General features: G+C 38.0%; 2 protein-coding genes across 7 annotated transcripts in view; one reads left to right on the plus strand and one right to left on the minus strand.

Annotated features, from left to right (window-relative positions):
* Positions 1-20893, plus strand: part of DERA (deoxyribose-phosphate aldolase) — a 361861-nt gene that overhangs the window by 302870 nt on the left and 38098 nt on the right. For 4 of the 6 annotated variants that reach the window (XR_003791049.1, XR_003791053.1, XR_003791052.1 and 1 more), the window contains 2 exons: positions 5740-5866; positions 17183-17399. The gene's annotated coding sequence lies outside the window, so the exon portion shown is untranslated. Of the gene's footprint in view, positions 1-5739; positions 5867-13438; positions 13507-17182; positions 17400-20100; positions 20167-20893 lie in introns of those variants that run through there. The other 2 variants (XR_003791051.1, XR_003791050.1) reach the window with 2 other exon arrangements.
* The window catches only part of SLC15A5 (solute carrier family 15 member 5), a 90156-nt gene that overhangs the window by 21452 nt on the left and 47811 nt on the right, over positions 1-20893 (minus strand). The window contains exons 6-7 of the mRNA XM_029204888.1: positions 17181-17369; positions 7010-7141 (exon numbers count right to left, since the gene is read on the minus strand). Coding sequence (XP_029060721.1) covers positions 7010-7141; positions 17181-17369 — 321 coding nt within the window. The remainder of the gene's footprint in view (positions 1-7009; positions 7142-17180; positions 17370-20893) is intronic.

A 20893-nucleotide genomic window follows, 5' to 3' on the forward strand; every position in this document is an offset into this window, starting at 1 on the left:
GCACCAGGTGACTCCTTACTTCCAGGCTTTGTTATATGTTCTTTCTACCAGAAATTCTTCACTATTATGCTCAACAAGCCAAGTACCACTCATCTTTCTAGTGTCAACTTCAACACCGTTTGCAGGCACTCTTAGTATGAACATGGATGTGAATCTAACTCTATCTAGACATGTAAGTTTGCCATGCAAAGGGAGCACCGCTAATGGCATGGGTCCATGAGGCCAAGAAGAATCTCAGAACGTGGCTTTATTTCATCTAATCCCAATCTGGTCCTGGAATTGAAGCTGATAGGACACCTGAGCTCTGCATTTATGGGACATATTCTTTTCTGAAGAATTATAAAAATGCCAAACCTGAACATCATGCCCATGATAATCCTAGCTCACTTGGAAAATGTTGAGATCCCACTCAAATTACAATAACAATACAAATCATTATTTTTGTGCACCTTTACTGATCTGGTGCTTTATATCTATTTCCTCTGGTCCTCATAGATACCTTGGAAATTGTTAGTGATACCATTTTAGAGAAGGAGAAATTGAGACTCAGGTTAAGTAATGTGCAGTCAGGGGTGAAAAAACTTCCTTCTGTCCTTCTAGGTTCTTCTGGCTGGTCTAAGAATGAAATTGACATGAGACAGATTGACAGGAGAAAATCAAATTTAATTTTGTACTTACGGGGAACCCCACATACATGAGAGGTTCAAAGACAGAAAGATAACATGAGGTATATATGCCAACCTGATGTAAGAAATGGGATAGGGGCCTGGAGCTTCCAAAGAAAGAGGGGAATTCACAGGATAATAAGAAAAAGAGCAGATGTTTCGTAATTAGGTGTTTGCCCTGCCATATAGATGGGGCCCACTTAGGTAAAATTTACCTCTGGTGAAAACTCTTTTTCCGGGAAACATTCCCAGTTTAAATTTTTCTAGGAAGTTAAGGGAGGGGCAGTAAAGTCTCCACTGACTTTAGCTCAAAATAATCCAAGCTTTAGCTCAAATAAATAATATGCCAAACTGGCACATCTTGGGGAGGGCTGTTCTGAACCCCTAGTGCTCAAGACCTCACAGTTTATCAAGGGCTGAGTTGAGTTTGAACTCAGGTTGGTCTGACTCCAAGTTCCTCCGTTTCTACCTCTCATGAGCCAACAGCAATGGATGCTCCTGTCCACATGTAAAAAGTATTTGGGGCTTTGTCCTGATACTGTTATGAACCCTAAGACCTCCAGGCAGCTCTAAGGGTCTCTCTGGAGCCAAAGGTTGAGGGTGTAGAATAAGTTGTTTCTGGGATATTTAAGTGCTCCATTGGACAAGGAGGTCTCTGCACCTGATTCTGATGGAGGATCGATAGCAGGTTTGCCCGTGGAGCATTGGGGGCAATGCCATGTTAGCCACGGGAAGAGCGGCACAAAACCAGTGGGCGGTCTAGTAGAATATGGCCTGGCTAAAGGTGAATCACGGGGTAGCAGCCCACTTCTTTTCCCTTCCGGGTCTAAAAATCTGTCATCTCGAAAGCCATTTGTAGTTAGACCTGAGGCATTGATGTGAATTGGAAGAAACACATCTCTAAGAGAGTAGGCACGGACCTGTGAAATCCAGTTTAATAGCCTTCCAGATGCGTAAGTACTTTCTTCTTTCAAGTTTACTGCAACTGCAAATTCCTGTTTCAAGAACGACTCCTTGATTCATGCTGAGATGGCTGTCAGTGGTCTCAGTAATCATAGGTATTTAAATGAGAATTTTAAAAGATCACTGTTCTAATTTAAAATGCTCTTGGTGGGAATTAAACAGCTAAATTCTCTGCTTCTTTCCTGAACTCTGAAGAGGAAGGACTAACGGGGACAAGAAGATGTATACCTTGACCCCTTGATTCTGCCCAATTATCCAGTTTCTCTGAGACATTTTGCTTTGGATCTTTCAATCACCTACACATCCATAACTAAGATGTCACTTTTCACTGAATTCTATTTCGTTATTTTTGTCAAAAGGTAAGCTCACACTCATGTGTGTGAGAAAATTGATCTGGTTGCTAATGGCATAGAGTCGAAATAAGCAGCTTGACTGACTTCTTCACTCCCTTTTATTAGCATTGCTACTTTTAGATAAACTATTCCTGAAATGATTAGTGTAGGAGGATGGGTTTAGTCTTCTATCTTCTTTAAAGCACTCAGAGTTAGAGATCCCAGAAGGATCAGTTTTCTCACTTGTACTGAAAATGTCATTCTAACAGTTATCTGTCTGCACAGTCAAGTTTTGAGAAATCTTTTGAATTTACCGCATTCACACCATTCTCCATCATGGTGCTAAAAATGACTAATGCAGCTTGGAGACTGTGATAGCTGATCATCTTTTCCAATCGTACACTAACACTCACACACGCACTCACATACACACATGCTCTGCTGACATAAATCCTTAAAGGTTTGAAATATCCTATATGCTAAATGGAATGTGGAGGCTTGTGAGATGCTTAAGCATAGAGCTATAATGTTCTTTTCACTATGGTCGGTTCTGTCAAAGAAATTGGTCTGGTTGTTTGATTAAATAGACCCATCTTATTTCTAACCAAATGTGCCACTATGGCTTTATTTTATATTTAAAATAATCTCTGGCATTAAAATTTCAAATACGTTACTTAATTTTATCCTCCCATCATCTCTGAGAAAACTGAAGTGCAGCATTCTCTTTGTTTACGTAAGAGGAAACAGAGTGATGATGACCTACCCAAAGTCATGCAAAAAGTCAAAGGATCACCCTCTCTTAGGGGCCCTAATTAGTCACCATATGCCAGTTTACGGTCACTAAAACCAAATCATCTAAATGAACTTCATTTCCTTTCCTGACGAATGCTAATCTGATGGTTAAAGGGACTGTCACAAACTCAGATACATCCTATTCCTAGAAAAACATGTGACAAAAGTCTCCTGTGATGTCATTCTGGGAATGATGGAGAAGTGTGTGGGCTGAATGATAGTAATTAGGTGAAGTGGGAGATGATGATATCCAAAAGGGGAGGATTAGTTGATTGTCATTAACTTGCAGTGAGATCTCTAGGAATTTCCCACAAGGCTTTGGTTTTGGTCCTGTCCAGTTCAACAATTTTATCAATTACCTGGAAGAAGTCGAGGAACTTGCTTACTAAATTTGCAGATGACACAAAGCTGGTAAAGAAGTAAAGATTAGTAATTCACTGGATGACAGAATCAAGGTTTTTAAATGTCTATTATTTAGAATGATGGGTTGACATTTATTAAGGATAGAGATAAAGCCCCCCATTTAATTAGGAAAAGAAATTGTGATAAGATGACTGGAACTGAATTGAGAAAAACTGCCAAAAATAAAAAAAAGCCTCAGGTTTTAATTTACCATAGGTGTGATGCAATTACTGAAAAAGTCACCACGGTCGCTGTTGGCATTAAGAAAGAGAGAAAGAAAGAGAGAGAGAGAAGGTTGATAAAAGTAACATATCTATCTTGATGTACCCATTCTGAGTATTGCGATTGATTCTGGAAACCATATTTTAAGAAAGATACTGACAAGTTGTTTGTTTAATGGATGGAGGGGTTTTGATAGTGAAAAATCAGGGAATCATGTAACATGAAAAAACCTGGAGTGGTTTGTCTATAAAATAGAAGGGGATCATAACAGCTGTCTTTATTGAGCACTTAGTGCGCATATTAATTACTTAATCCTCTCAGCAACATGATGAATTATTTATTGTTGTTGTTTCTGGCATGAAAACTGAGGACACACAGCTAGACTACCTGGATTGGAATTCATATCGTTTGACTACAGGACCTACTCTTTTAAACATTGTACCACATTACTTCTCCAAATATTTATCAAATGTTTGAAGAGTTGATATGTGGATAGAAAACTAAGCTTATCCTGTGGAATACAGTTATCAACAGATGGGTAGACTTAGGTTACTTCTCAAAGTAGAGAATTTTTCTGGGCACTGGAAGATGATGGTACATCTTCTAGTTTTTGGTACAGTGTTAGACTAGATTACCTCTAAGGTGACATCCAACTGTAAGATTCTAATTTATTGGGATATGATTTGATGTAACACGGTATTACTATGAACAGAAAAAAAAGTTTTCAGAAGTAAATCAAATCAATCATCAGTAGTTTAAATGGTGTTCTTTTGAACATAAGTTTAGAGAATCTCCCCTGCACATCCCATGTTGCTAAGATGTCCTTACCATGTGTTCTTAGTAAACCTCCTTTCATGGGCACCAAACTCTGCTAAAATGATATAAACTTTTAAAAATCTATCTTTTACTATGTCTAGAATATTATCAATAATATCCTATATGCAGACCTCCATCCAAGGAGATTGTATTGCAGATGTAAAAAGCCCTTACACTGTGTGACCCTTAGTAGCTGTTTGATGTATTAAAATCAACATTGGCTGCAAATAAAGATCCTACATGCCGCAACAAAGATCCCATGTGCCACAACTGAGACCTGGCATAGCCAAAGTAAACTTAAATAAGTAAATAAATATTGAAGAAAAACACTGGCATTGGCTTCAGAATGCTGGGAGGGTCAGAGCTCTGTCAGATACTAGTGGTGGTGACTGAAGCACTTCATTTTCTTCTTTCTGTCTTAATTATTAAGTTTCAAAAATGAGGATAGTAATATCAACTTTATAAGATTGCTGTAATAAACCCAGTAATGTATATAACAGGTCCTACCACACTATGCAGATTCTCAATAAAAATTTAGGTTTTCAGTGAAATGTATTTGCAGGAATAGTTGTGCATGATAGAGAAATTGCCTGGTCTTTCTTCCTGGTTCCTGGGAGATAAACTCTAAAGCCATTGAATTTCCGAAGTGATTGAAGTATGTTTGTTATTCATGATTGGCCTCTTAAGCCCCACCTGATGGGTTATGTTAATGGCATGACTCAGAATGGGAGCTGGCCAGCCAGGAAGACCAACCAGATGATTAGAGGGTTGGGGTTTTGAGCCACAGGATATCAGCCCGATCTCTTAAGAGAGAAAAGAGGCTGGAGATTGAGTTAAACTACATGGCCAATGTTTCAGTCAATCTGCCTACATAATAAAGCCTCAAGAAAAAGTCTGCACACCAAAGCTCAGGTAAGCTTCCCTGGGTGATAATACTCTGCGTATTGTCACACACTGATGTGCCAGTTGGGTACCACATCTCTCAGGGTGAAAGAAGCTTCACTTTTGGGACCCTCCCAGACCTTGTTGTATGCCTCTTTCCCTTTATCACATTCCCATTTGTATTCTTTTGCTGTAATAAAGCTGTAATCCTAAGTATTGTGCTTTCTAGCAAATCATCAGTTCTGAGGGGGAGTCTGTGGGGAATCTCCATATTTAGAGCCAGCTTATCAGAAGTGATGGCAGCCCTGGGGACCTCCAAACTTGTGGCTGATGACTAAAGTGAGAACTGCCTTGTGGAGAGCTTAACTTGAAGTTTGGCCAGACTCTGGGTCAGTTGCTTAAGCATGTATATGAAAAATTTAGACTTATATAAAAGGTAAACTGATAGTAATGTTTGACTTTGCAGTCTTTCTAGAATATGTCAAATGTAATTTGATTATAGACCTTCTTTTAGCAAATTTTCAGAAACATCTTCATTGAGTAATGTTGAAGAAAATAAACATGTTCAACAACTAAGATGTTGAGGTAGAGATACAGGTTAGAATTTTCCAAGTTATCTTATAAAATCCTAATACCAGTGCTTTGTTCTTTGTTTGCATTTAAAGAATCGAATCATCAGAGATGTCAACAACTCCTGTAGTTCACACTTAATTGTGACAGTTTGGATTTGAGCCCTTTGAAAACTGGAACCACATCTCGCATAATTCCATGTAGCACAGGGCCTGGCACATGGTAAGTATTCAATATAAACTTTGGCTTAACTTTCTCAGTCAACTAAGAAAAGAACAGGGTTTGATCTTAACAATCAAGGATTGTAGATTTGTTCCCTAGAACTCTACTATACCTATCATTTAATTCATCACTCAATTTTATTGCTTCCCTACACCCCTGGAAATTTTGTGATGGTCTGGAAGTTTATTTTGCTTGCCATGGTGTTTCTAGCGCCCAGTATGGTAATTGGAACAGAGTGGATCCTCCATAAATATTTTTTGAATGGATACCCTAGTGTTAAAAGGAGTTTCTCATTCATAGAATTTATGTTTTCCATAGTGTGAACGTAGGCAAGTAAAATTTATTTGTAGAGAATACAAATGAATATTTCTTTACATTATTTTAAAAGTATAACTAAGTATTTTTGAAAGCAGAGAATAGGCATGCAGTATTTCCCATAAAATAAGCACAAGCAAATTTAATAAATTTTAAGCTGTATTAACCTCTCAGAACAAATAAAGGAAAAAGTCTGTAGATTTAAAAAACAGCCAAAGACATTTCACTGTGACAGCTAATCTTTAATGTTATCCTGTTTGATTTTTCTACCAGCCCATATAAGTGTAGTACTTTTTATGTTGCATGTGAATTTTTCAGATTGATTGTTTCTCCTTACCAAAATATCTATAGGGAAAAATTTCCAAGATCAGTTGTCATTCAACTCACAATTTCTCTTTGGTTGCACAGACACTATTTCTGGCTAAAGGATCATCCAGATACCCTGTCCTCTTATATTTACACAGGACTTACCTTTTCTGAGGGTCACCTATGCCAGCTATGACACATTATGGAATACAGCCCTGTTGAAAGACCTAGTAAGAATATAATGACCAGTTTGTTTTAAAATACACGAAAGAAAGACAGCAGACAGGGTCTCATGAGAAGTGACATTCTGTAATTACCTCCCCCTATCAAAAGAAAAACAATTCCTAGAAATTAATGAATACAGCAAGAGTCTATTTCCTATCTTAACTCTATCTTAATTGCAAAAGTGGATCAATTTAAAAAAAGACTACGCTAGCAAAACCCCTCTCTTAAGGTTTTGTCCCTCAATTCTCTAGTCATCAAATCAATATATATATAAGCATACCATGAAACTGTTTTTACCTTCTGAGATGAGGTAGACCAGCTCCACCATCAGTGCCCCCATGAAACAACCAAAACCATTGAACAGTGTCAAACAATTCATAAAGTTTCCTCTGATGGTACTTGGAACAAATCTGTATGATATTACAGAGACTGAGAAGAAAAAAGGTCAGAATTTAGAACATTCTCTTTAAAATACTTTCATAGATATTCTTCAAATTAGTATTGATCATACCTCAAAGAAAGTTTACCAAAACAGGCAAAATTTCTGTTGGACTTTGTTAAAGTTACTATAGTAAGCTATATTATGATGTTACAATTTACAGATGTCTACAAGGAATAAAAAATGGCAAAATATATTGCTGTAATAGTACAAGGAAAATTTGATTACTGGCGGTTGAGTGTCCCAATATATTCACCCAAATTTCACCTCAATTGGAATATTTCTTATGAATTTTGGATTGAGCTAAGGCTTGTACTGGTTAATATCATGGCAATCTATCAATGAGGTCTATGATTCTGTACTTCTATATACATCATTAGGTTCCCTATAGAAATCTTGAATTTATCATAGAAAACTAGCATGGAGGTTAACAGCATGGGCTCTGGAGTTAGATAAGCTTATACTAAAATCTCGGGTCAACTGTTTACTACCCCTGTGATTTTAAGTATGTTACTTAAACTTCCTAAGCCTCATTGTTCTTCTCTATAAAATGAGAGTAAGACCATTACTCACTTGCTGAGGTGCTGTGACTGTTACTTGCTATAATATATGTAAAGTGTTTATTACAATGCTGAATAAGTTTAGCTATTTTTAACAGTATTAATTTTACCAAATCAAATAGCCCCTACTTGTGTAAGGCACTGTGCAAAGCCCTTTATATGCATTTAAATTATCCCAGTTAAGAAGAGACAGTAGCTTAAGCATTGGGTCTCCAAAATGGTTATCTTTTCCCCCCCAAGTCATCGTTGGAGTAATAGTAATGATGGTGGTAAGAGGTTGAAAGAAAATCACGGAGCAAAGTTCTTTTTAATTTTCACTTAAAAATAATTTTTTCAATATCAGAAATAAACGAAATAAGTATATATAATTTTGTACATTCCATATCAACATAGCTATGTTAAAATATGCATGGCAATCTAAGGGATAAAGCTAAAATATGAAGCTGGAACATGAATACATGGGAGTTTATTGTACTCATCTCTCTCTTTTGTATATGAGTGGCAAAATATTGTAAGTAAACACATTAAATAGCATGAACAGTTTTAGCTTTGACTGGCTGAATTATTGGATTTTTACTCTTTTGAACTTTGCAAATTTTTCTACAATGAGAGCTAGTAGATAAACACTAAAGCTCTTTTAAAAAAGAAATGTGGTGATAGAAAACTGATATACCGTAAGCACTAAACTTTTAGTTTCCCTCTCTCTAAGAAGAATGAGATTTTATTACCTTCTCCCTTCCCTCTCAGGAAGACTTCACCCCTGGTTTCTCTGTACTTTTACCCCAGTAAAACTCTGCATTTGTCCAGCACTTTTTTTTTTTTTTTTTTTTTTTTTGCGGTACGCGGGCCTCTCACTGTTGTGGCCTCTCCCGTTGCGGAGCACAGGCTCAGGGTGCGCAAACTCAGCGGCCATGGCTCACGGGCGCAGCCGCTCGGCGGCATGTGGGATCTTCCCGGACCGGGGCACGAACCCGTGTCGCCTGCATCAGCAGGCAGACTCTCAACCCCTGCGCCACCAGGGAAGCCCTGTCCAGCACTTTTAAATGAACTTACTAACACCTAATGTCAATGTATTCATGTTCCTTCCTGTTTTCAATTAACATTTCTGTTTTGCTTTCTGTGTGTTCTCCACGTGTTTTTATTTATCATTTGATAAACATTTAAAGGAGTCTCTGTGCTCCAGATGTGCTGAGTTCTGGGGCCGAGGGTGGGAAAAAAGCATCAGTACATCTTTCCTGGATTTTAAACTCTGGGAGGGCAGAAAGCAGAGATATGCACAATACTAACGGCGGTGCTAACTGGGCACTTAATACCACACATAGTTACTGGAGATGAAGGTAATGATGGTGAGAAATAAAATGCTGTGAAGAAGGGCTTCAAATATCGGCACCAGGAGGCCGTGGGTACCAGAGCTCTCTTGTGCAGTGCAAACCACCAGCAGGAGCCCGAGGCCAAGCTCGCAAGGTTTGTTCAGAAAGATCCAAAGGAGAGTACAAGGAAAATGCTGAAGAGGCTTTGGGAAGAAATGATTCATGGCTATAAAAAGGATGTGGCTTATGAACTTTCCTCTTTATAAATATGAGGAGACAAACAATGGGCAGAAAGACGAAGTAGGCCGATTTCTTTCACTGAGAAAAAGCAGAAACTCTACAAGCCCATTGTTACTTTGCTAGTTAATTATTAATCCCATGCTTTTCTCTTGCCAGAACTTCTGGTGCGGTATATAATTCATGAACACACTTTGCCAGCTCTCTGCCTGCTGGTGAATCTCTCTTTGATGTCATTTCCATCGTTTTGAAAGCCTCCAGTTCCCTTTTATAGGACTTAGCACTTCTAGTCCTCCGATCTCCAATTCCAGGCGTCTACTTGCATGTTCTGATCTTTTTCGACTTTGGTGATCACCAGCTTGATTTTTTAGGCTCCATGATACTTCTTTTGGCATGTTGTAGTATAGATATGATCAACAAGTCTGCCACTATTCTAAAATTCTCATTTTACTGTGAAGACACTGTAGAAAATATTCAGTGTACAGGAAAGCTGGTCTTCTTGCCAAAGAGAGCTGAAATGTGTCTCCAGGTGGAGGGTGGTTAGTGTTTTGCAAAGATGCCCCATCACAGCATATGCAGAATCTACAAACTATAGGGCCAGAACTGCCTCCCTGACGCACCTGGTGCTAGGAACTCATTGCCGGAAATTTCTTCTACTCCAGTTGTTCTTAAACAGTTAAAATGTGTTTATTGCATTTGGTGAGGGGTTATTTTGAACATGTGGAGAAGCACCACAGAACTAGAAAATGGAACTTTATACTATTTCCATTTTCAGGTCATTTTTCCTTCCTCATCCCTAAAAAGCTTCAGCTTTGAATCTCATGTTACCCAATTATATCACCTAATATTTCTCTTTTGTGCTGTCAGCCACCAATCGCTAAGACATTTTCCTCTATTTTTCAAAGTCATCAGCTCCCCTCTAATGGTCACACTCTCCAGTTCCACTTCTGCCTTAATCCTCGGCAATTTTAACACACACATACATATAGATCATCCTCCCAACCTTCCATCCTGCCATCTCTTGGTTTCCCAGTTCCTGACCTCCTTTCCAGTGTCCTTGTCCTCCACTTGACATCAGCCACTCACACCCATGGTCACACCCTGAATCTTGCACCCCAGACCAGGGTTGTTGAACTACAGTCAGGTAAGGTCCAGCCTGCCACCTATTTATAAATAAAGTTTTATTGGAACAGAGCCATACCCATTCACTGTATATTGTCTCTGATTGCTTATACACCACAATGACAGAGTTGAGTAGTTGTAAAAGAGAGTAGAGTGTAAAACCTAACCATTTACTATCTGACACTTTTAAGAAAATGTTTGCCAACCCATGCTCTAGAGTAATAATTGTCACCACTCCATAATCTCAACTTTGTGCCTTCCCCTCTGACTACCACCTTCCATCTTCCCAGCTTATTCTTGACTACTCAACCACCAGAATGCTTGTCCTCCTTCAGGGCCTCCACTCCATTACTCCTTTTATTATTTTCACCTCTTTCATGCCCTTCATGTTCTCACTACTCTTTTTACTCAAGTTAAGTTCCACTGGATGAGTTAAGTTCAACTGTCAGAGTCATATTCTTCCACATTCCCTCATTTCTTTGCCTGTCTCTTGCTTTCTGGAAATTGATTGGCAAAACAATTCTTTATCTGCTATCTCTGCTCCTATATCCATGCAGTCTAATGTGGCTGGAGAAAATCTTATAACTCCGTTGACCAACCCATTTTAAATTCCTGCCCACAAACCTCAAATGGCCTCCTTATGCTCCATGGTAACTTCTATATTATCTCCCTGGTTCCTTCACTCCCCATTGTTCTAGACAACGACGACACGCCTTTCCCCTCTCTGCCAACCCCCAAGATGTCCTCCTCCATCCTCAGCTCATGGCTTGGCATCCTACTTCACTAAAGATATCGAATTAGCTGGAAGAGGATTTCCATAGAATCTCCACACCATGAGTTTCTGCATCTACACACTCTGACTTCCAAACTGTCCCCATTGATGAACTATGCTTGCTACTGTGTAAGCCAGATTCTCAACCTGTATTTTCCTGACACCATCAACTTTCCCTCTTTGTTGAATCATTCCCACCAGAATAATCTGTGATGCCATCATTTTTCTTCCTTAAAAGCAATGCAAATAAAAAACCCTTTCTTAACCCCATTCCTTGTCAGCTACTGTTTCATTCCCCTGTTTCCCTTTGTAGCAAAGTTTTTCAAATGAATCGTCTCCAATTCTTCTTGTCCCGTTATCCCTTAAACTTATTCTGGTCAGGCTTTTGAACGTTCCCATTCTGGGCATACAAAAAACTCTTGCCAAAATCACCCATAGCCCATAGATTGTTTAATTCAATAGTCAATTCTCAGTCCTCAGCTTGTTTGATCCATCAGCATTTGACACAGTTGATCATTCCCTCCTCCTGGATACCTTTTCTTCATTTGACTTTTAAGATGTTGCATTCTTGGTTTTCTTCTTTTCTCAGGTTCTTTTCTATCTCCTTTGCAAATTTCTCATCTCCTGAATGTCTTCATAATGGAGTGCCTCAGGGCTCTCAGTTCTTGAATCCTCTTCTCTGTCTACACCGACTTCCTATGTACCCTGACTCCCTTGGTGATCTCAACTAGTCCCATTACTTTAAATACCACTGAAATGCTTATGACTGTCAAATTGCATCTGTCCCCTACTTCAGTACCAAATCATAGGCTTGGATATCCAATGCCCTTTTTGATATCTCTGTTTGACAGCTCATCCTCAACATGTCCAACATGAAACTCGTGATCTTCTCCTCAAGGCTTGCTGCACCGGTAGCCTGTTATCTCTCTGTAGATGTCAACTCCATCCTTCCAATTGCTCAGGTCAACAACTTTGATGTCATCGCTAACTCCCCTCTTTCACTCTAGTGGTCTGTCTTCAAATATGACTAAACTTTGACTATTTCTCACTACCTATACTGCTTCTTCCTGTTCTGAGACACTCATTTGTCTTCCTTAGATTATTACCTCCATGTATCTATCCTTTTCCTCACTATAGTATATTCTCTACAGCAGAGAGAGGGTTTTTCTTTTTTTTTTAAGTGTGAGTAATATCATGTCACTCCTTTTCCCATGTCACTCAGAGCCCAAGTTGTAGTCTTTTTTTTTTTTTTTTTTGCGGTACGCGGGCCTCTCACTGATGTGGCCTCTCCCGTTGCGGAGCACAGGCTCCGGACGCACAGGCTCAGCGGCCATGGTTCACGGGCCCAGCCGCTCCGCGGCATGTGGGATCGTCCCGGACCCGGACACGAACCCGTGTCCCCTGCATCGGCAGGCGGACTCTCAACCACTGCACCAGCAGGGAAGCCCCAAGTTGTAGTCTTTACAATGGCCACTTTTACTCATCTCTTACCAGTTTCTCTCTTCCTCACTCCTCCAACTGCATGAGACTCCTTGCACTTTCTTGCCAGACACACCTCCCATCTTTGCATTTACTGACTGCTTTTCCAGCAATGATATTCTTTACATATATCCATGTGGATGACTCTCTCAACTCTTTCAAGTCTCTGCTCAAATGTCACCTCTCACTGGGGTCTATCCTGACCAATCTCTTAATGCTGCAACCTGTTCTCTCCCTACTTGGCATTTCTGATTCCCCTTATACTTTTCTATCTTTTCTTCTTTAGCACTCATCAACTTCTAACATGCTCTGTGATTTATTTATTACATTTATTGTGTATTACCTTTCTCCCCTTGGTAGAATATAAGTCCTACAATGGCAGAAATATTTTCTTTCTTTTTTTTAAGCTGATGTGTCTTAAGTTCCTAGAGCAGTGTCAGGTATATTGTAGACACCCACACAGTATTATTTGAATAAACAAAAACAAGTTATGAGATAGCTGGGGTATACACTGCCATGATTAAGACGTAATTTGAAGTGTTTTCTTTTTTTTTTTTTTTCTTGCGGATCATCTTCAATGTCCACCATGACTTAGCGGGGTAAAAAATGTCCACTGAAATTTGGGAAGTGATCCACTGTGCTTGCTTTCTCAGTGCTAACAATGTAGGACACTGTCAGTAATTTGAATAATATATTTTTATTATACTCAAATAGAAATGGCTATAGAGTTCATCCATTCATTAGTTTATTCAATCTAGTATATAAAATATACTTATTTATCACCTACCATATATGTGTACTTTTCAGAACACAGAAGAATACAGAGATGAAAAAGAAAGATCAGAAAATGTACTTCAAGACTGTACATTCTCATGGTGAGAGGCAGGCAATAAACATACACTTATAAATAAGAAAATTTTTGATTCTCACAAGTGTTATTTTAAAAAAGGTGGAACAGGGTAATGGACTGGAAGATGATGGGATGACCAAGGAATCCTCTCTGACGAGATGATCTTTGAGAAAACTCAATAATGAGGAGAAGCCAGCTGCTTGAAGAGGAAAGAAAAGAGATTCTAGACAGAAGAAGTTCAAAGGCCTTGGGGCAAAAATAAGTTTGACACCTTAGAAACACAGAATGAAGATCATCAAATTTCTAGTGAAGCAGTCAGGGGAAAGAATGTTATAGAATGTGGTTGGAGCAGTACACGGAGGCTGAATCATGTGGAGTCTTACTCACCATTTAAGAAATTTATCTCCAAATCCCTATTGTGGAATTTTAAGCAGGGGAACGACAGGACTGATGTTTTAGAAAGAGCAGGATAGCTGTTAAGAGAATGGACTCAGGCAGGAGAGGAAGCAGGGGGACAAGTTAGGAGGCTCAGAAAGAATTGAGATTAGAGGACTTCCCTGGCGGTCCAGTGGTTAAGACCGCATGCTCCCAATGCAGGGGGCAAGGGTTCAATCCCTGGTTGGGAAAGAACTTGCATGCCTTGTAGCATGGCCAAAAGAAAAAAAACCAAAAGGAATTGGGATTAGAGACCAGGTGGATAGCAAAGGACACAGTGAGACAGAGCCAGATTTATTTGTCATTTTTTCATTTTTAAAAGTTTTATTTTTAATGTCATGAAGAACCTAGGGGTAAGACAGGAATAAAGACGCAGACCTACTGGAGAACGGACTTGAGGATATGGGGAGGGGGAAGGGTGAGCTTTGACAGGGCTAGAGGGAGTCATGGACATATACACACTAACAAACGTAGTAAGGTAGATAGCTAGGGGGAAGCAGCCGCAAGGCACAGGGATATTAGCTCGGTGCTTTGTGACAGCCTGGAGGGGTGGGATAGGGAGAGTGGGAGGGAGGGAGACGCAAGAGGGAAGACATATGGGAACATACGTATATGTATAACTGATTCACTTTGTTATAAAGCAGAAACTAACACACCACTGTAAAGCAATTATACCCCAATAAAGATGTTTTAAAAAAAAAAAAGTTTTATTTTTAGTGAAGTACAGTTGATTTACAATGTTGTATTAATTTCTGCCATACAGCAAAGTTTATTCAGTTATACATATAAAGACATTGCTTAATGGTTTTTTTTCCATTATGGTTTATCTCAGGATATTGAATATAGTTGCCTGTGCTATATAGTAGGACCTTGTTGTTTATCCATCCTATATGTAATAATTTACATCTGCTAACCCCAAACTTCCAGTCCTTCCCTCCCCCACCCCCTCCCCTCTGGCAACCACAAATCTGTTCTCTAGGCCTCTGAGTCTGTTTGTGTTTCATAGATCAATTCATTTGGAGACAGGGCCAGATTTAGATTATATTTCAGAGTAAAGACAAAGACTTGCTGTTGGATTGGAGGTGAGAAGTAAGGAGAAAAAAGGGACCTAGGACGACTGGTGAGAAAGACACGATTCTGCCCACACTGCCAAGTCTCCTGGTGCTCACATTGTGGTAGGTGTGGTAGAAAGAGTTATGAGCCGGACATCTGTGCTTGAGCCCTGAGTCTTGGACTATTAATTTATGTGAAAGATAGTAACAAAAATAACAGCATACATTACTGCTGCTAATACTGAGTGCTGTCTATATATTCGACACTCTGCTTTTTTCCTTTACGTGAAATATTTCACTTAGTCCTTACAATATCCCTTCCCCATTTTATAGATGATGAGAAAGGCTCAGAAATGCAGAATAATTTTGCCAAGGTCACACAACCAGTCAGTGGCTGAAGTGGGTTTGAATTCAGATCTGCCTGACTTTAAGACCATGGATATTAACGGCTATGCTGTACTGCCTTCCAGAAGAGTGATTCTTGATTTTACAGTTCCAAACACCCTTTCACATTTTACGTCATTTAATTCTCAAGAAGTAGGCTTCATTCCCATTGACTGTTACACTGATGCTGTGATATAAGGAAGGATTATAATTATTTCCATTTTAAAGATCTAAAAGGTGAAGCTTAGTGGTTAAATGCATTTTTAAGGTCACACATGTAGTAAGTGACAAAGCTGTAAATCAAAACAAAGTCTCTGGTCCCTACCCCATGAGCTCTATAGAGGATAAGTCAGTTGACTTAGTTTGACCTCAGTTTCCAGATGGGTAAATCAGGGATGGGTGGACTAAATGATTTATCCTACATGATCTGCCTTTTGAAGTCTATGTGTGTAAGTGCCTCTCTGGCTTTTGTGTGTTGAACCACAATTGCTTAGCTGACTGGGCATTTCCTGACTGTATTCACTCATCACCTTCATACATTAGCTTTCTTCACATCTAACCTATAAAATTCTGGCTGACTACGTCCAACAATTTTCTGGAAACATCAGGGAAGTCACAAATATTTGTGTGGTGGCATTCTTTTATACTTCTGTTGTATTCCTTGTAGTGTTAAACAGTGATAGCCACATTTTAGAATCTCATAAAACCTTTTATTTCATGTGGAATGAAATGATTTAAAATTATAAAAAAGAAGTCTAACATATATATGACTGTAATGACACAATTTTATTTTGACTTTTTTCAAAGAACTGCTTCAGTATCATATATATGTATGTGTATGTGTGCATGTATGTATATATAAAATATATATTTCTTTAAGGAATTTAAGAATAACTGAAGATAATAGAATCATTGAAGATTTTAAACAAGGGAAATGGTAGAATTGTCATTTAGGATAATTACTCAAAAGGTTGTGAATTGAGTAGCTAGAACAGGAGAGATGTTAAAGGTAGGAAGAGTTAGGAAGTTATAAAAATAATCTTGGTAAAGTATAATTGGTGCTTGAGTTACAATCAGGATTCCCCATACAGGGAACAATAAGGAAGATAGAAATATAGGATGCAATAGATCACACTGATAAATACACACATACACTCACACACACACACACACATTTCTGTGCAAGAAGTCACAGAAATATTTTGATGAATTTTAAAGTGGCTAGTTTAATTAATATCAGCCATCTAGATATGCCAGAAAACGCTTGATTTTTAATAAAGTTACTTTGAACCTGTCTTATGAAACACTAGTGATCCCACTTAATTTAGTGTAATTTAATTTAAAGACATTGAGTTGTCTGGAAAATTGACTCAAATTTTCATTGCTTTGCATACTTATATACTCTGAAAGTACATTAGAAATGTCATTCTTGGAGGGAGTATATATGTGAGTTTACCTATGAATGAGAGGGAGCGGGGTGGGAAGAGGGAAGGGAGAAGAGGAGAGTTTGCATCTGCATATGTCAGCGGTGTCTTCTAGATTTTAGCAAAGTTTTTTCCTCCTGTCGTGTATCTGACCAAATGATCACTGCCTTTAACCAAGTTAGTAAATCTTACGTTCCATTCTATCTATATTCAGGTAGAATTAATGATAGTTTGTATGTAGTAAAGGAAGAAAGAGTAATTAAAAATGAGGGTGATGCATAGGCTTGTTCTGAAGCATTGTGGGAAATCTCCAGGGTGGGACTAGATCTCCAGCTGCTTGAGGTGATGTGTTCTGTGTGAAGACTCAGTATGTTCTAACAGGTGGTGAAAAAATTGTTACTCACAGGCTGGGTTGACCAGAGTTTCAGCCACTCCAAGTAAAATGTATTGAAGAACCAGGTGGAAACAGGGCATGGAGGAAATGGTGGCAACTTTGCCTGAAAGAGACTGCTCGACTGGATGGAAGTGCTTTCTGTGTATTTCAAAGAAGCCAGCTACCATCACAGACAATGCAGCAGAAAGATTGCCAGCAACTGAAGAAAAAGTGAAAAAGAAAAAAAAATTTTAAAGAGCCCGCAAATCAGTGTAATAGGCTATAGCATTTCTTACACATGGACTGTAGAGGATGTATCCTCAACATCTGTTGTTTTTGCTGATGTTCCAAGGATATCCAGATGCCAGCTAACTGTGCTGTGTGATTTTCCTGTGCTCAGGCTCTGGTCTCTCAGAAATGGCTACATTAGTTCCCTATTTCCTGACTTACCGGTTACATGGCCTCAGTTATTTAACCTCATTATCTCTTTCCTCAGCTCTAAGATGGGGTTAAAGACACTTACTTTGTAGGATGGCTATGAGATTTAAAGACAATGTACAGCTATTATTGTAACGGTTCCTGGTAGCAATTAGTAGCAATTATTATTGAAGCTAAAGCAATGGTTTTGAACTTTTATCCTCAGATAAGTTATATTATTCTGATAACTTTTTTAGATATATCTGAATCAAAAATGATTTGGGAAAATTTTAAATAAAATGATCTCTTTATAAGATTTTAATTATTATGGAAAAACAGTTTTGAAATAACCTGTAAGCATCATCAGTCCTCAGTTTTCTGACATTTCTCTAATCTTTTCAGAAAAAGTAAAGCAGCTATTACAGAATTGAAGACTAGAAACTTTGGCTTAGGAAAAAAATATTAAAGGTGAATTAACTAGGAAACAGATATAAATGGAAGCAATTATTCAGATAGTGGTTCAGCTTTTCTCTTTTACTTTTAAGGAATTATCTAGGAATTTTTGGTTGAAAATGAGTAGAGATTTTGTTACAATTTTGGTACAGTTTATATCTACTGCAACCATTCCATTTCTCAATTTATCATTCCTATTACTGGACTTAATCCCATTGTTAGAGCAGAGGCAAACTTTAGCTTGATGGAATTTACTTGAAATTTAGAGATAGTCACCTTTCGCTAACTTGCATAAAATTTCAGATAAGGCAAAGCTTTAAATTCAGAAAAATCAATCTAATGTTTAAATAGCTTAGTGTTTGTTTTGGTTGATAGAGAAACTGGTAGGTAAATTTTTTGATTGTACCTCAGCATTTAAATGTATCCATAAAATCTGCTCTTTACTGAGACCTCAAGAAATAGAAGGTGTAAAAAGGGAGGAAATCTGAAGAACAGAAAATTTGAGGAATTTTAAAATTTATTATTACTTTAAATCAGGTTCCACGAAGGCCCATTCATAATGAAGTAGAGATTTTGGTTCTGTTAACAGTTCATATTTAAAAAAGGAATTTTAATATTATCTACCTTTAAGATAAAATTCATCACAGGATTTATCTAGATTACTTGGCACATTAAGACTCACCAGAAAGAGACCTGAAATGTCAATTCAATTTAATATTTACTCTGTTACCGCTATATGTAAAGCAGTTTGCTAGGGCAGTTGGGGCCAGATTTGGCCCATGAGTATAGCGGTTGGCCAAACCTTGGTTTAGGCATCAGGTTTTATGGCTTACTGATGAATTTTAGCTCTGACTTGATGCGGAATTGTGGCATTTTTACCTGGGCCTCTGTTTCCTGTACACAGGCATGAAATGTGAGACAGAAGTCTCTTGGCCTCTTGCTCTGTCCTTGAAACTCAAAGTATAGTCCCTGATCAACAGCTTAGGGATCACCTGGAAGCTTGCTAGACATACAGAATCTCAAGCTTCATCCTAGAAAGACTGAATCAGATCTGCATTCAACAAGATCCAAGAAGATTTCTACACACATTAAACTTCTCTAGCATAGAGCACTCTGAGACCTGGTCTAGGAAAGCCCAATGAAAGATAGTTCTCCAGTTTCAAGCAAAGCACAAATATTTAACTCATTTACCTAGATATTTTAGGGCAAAGTGTATTTTACCTGAAGCATCTAGGTAACTACATTTGCTTTTTATTTGCTGCTGCACTCTGGTGCAAGTGAAAAATGGCTTTTTAAAAATTCATAACAAAGTTGGATTCCAACCTAAATTTAATCTGCTCCATTTTTATTCCTAACTTCTATTAGATCATAACTCGTCCAAAGCAGAGTGCAGTTTATCAGAATGTACACATTTTACACCTCTAGCAGATCTGTATTTACAAGATAAAGCACATGGTTCCAAAGGAGATATTATATTCAGATAAATAATGTATGTTTTAATATTGGCTGTGTGATTGTAGACAGGTCTATAAAAGTCTTAAAGCTCTTATAGTTTGTTCTATTATCCCACCATGTAATAATTTTCCAAACTAGACCACAACGAAATTTTTAAAAGTCAGAATTTATTCAAACATTTCGGTTGTACTTGCCATTTCCTATTGAAGCAGAATCTAATACTACAATATAGATATGTTAAGATTCTTCCATTATTGGTTAAATTTACCTCACTGAGAAAACTATGGGTTTTTTTATGTGTAGTTTGATGTATGAGTCTCTGATGTGTAACACAACAGGAAGTATGGAACTCTACTGAGTCCTTGAGAAATTGCCCTTGGATCCATGATTTTGGAAAATTCTGAGAATATGAAATTAGCTAATGTAAGAATATACTGGTGTCCATAAAACACTCTTATAGAGACAGCTGTGATTTTATCATCATACACGTCTGCTGCCTTTGTGGAAGATCCTTCTCACCCACTATTAGAATGGCATACGTTTTTGGCTTTATTGTTTCTCCTACTAGTGGTATGTTCCTGTATTTGAATTGAGCTATCCATATTCTGTCTTTCGTTTCTCTTTAGACCACTCGAAACTCATTTCAGGAGATTCGGCTTCAGTTTGTGTTTAACCTTCTGAACCTGGAACAGGTAACTCATTTACATGGAGATCAGTTATACAAGTGTATCTGTAAGGTATAAACTATTGCTTCAGATGGTTTACTAGATGATCGCCTCAAATTTAATTCCAGTGTTCATGTCAACTTTAAAAGTAAGAACCTGAGAACATTAACGTGCTTTTATTAAACACGTGAACAACCGAATGAACGAGTTATTCAGGCTAGATATTTGCATGTTACTTCTTTTAGTGTTTATATACTTCCTCTTGCCAGGTATTTTGCGATGGGTATACACTGTGATGTTTCTTGGAAAAATGTCACAGTTCTAAAAACTATAATAGAGAAAAAGTAGTTTTGATGAAATAATCCTACTTTCAATGAAGGTGATTGGATCTCTGACTTGGTTTTTAATTTATCAAGCATTTTGATTCCAACCAACAAGAAATTTTATATCACTGCCAATTATTAGGACTAGTAGAAGTTAATGGTTATACAAGAAGGAAACAACACCTTCGCTGTACCTATATCATAAAAGACTTTAAGTTAGAATTTGAATTTTCAAGTTTTATTTTAAAGAGGAAGGTCTGGCAGATATTTGAATATACTTCATCTGCATTTCAATATCAATGCTACTTAAAAGCCCAGATAATTGCTACCTGCTGTGTTGTACACGTCTGCTTTGTATAAGGCTTAATAACAATCTTAATTAGGCTAATTTTAGTCAGATCAATACTTGTGTGTGTCAGCGCTAGCTACTA

Source organism: Monodon monoceros, unplaced genomic scaffold, assembly GCF_005190385.1.
Source record: "Monodon monoceros isolate NGI ecotype Baffin Bay Population unplaced genomic scaffold, NGI_Narwhal_1 Super_Scaffold_6, whole genome shotgun sequence".
In the NCBI taxonomy this organism is placed as follows: Eukaryota; Metazoa; Chordata; class Mammalia; order Artiodactyla; family Monodontidae; genus Monodon; species Monodon monoceros.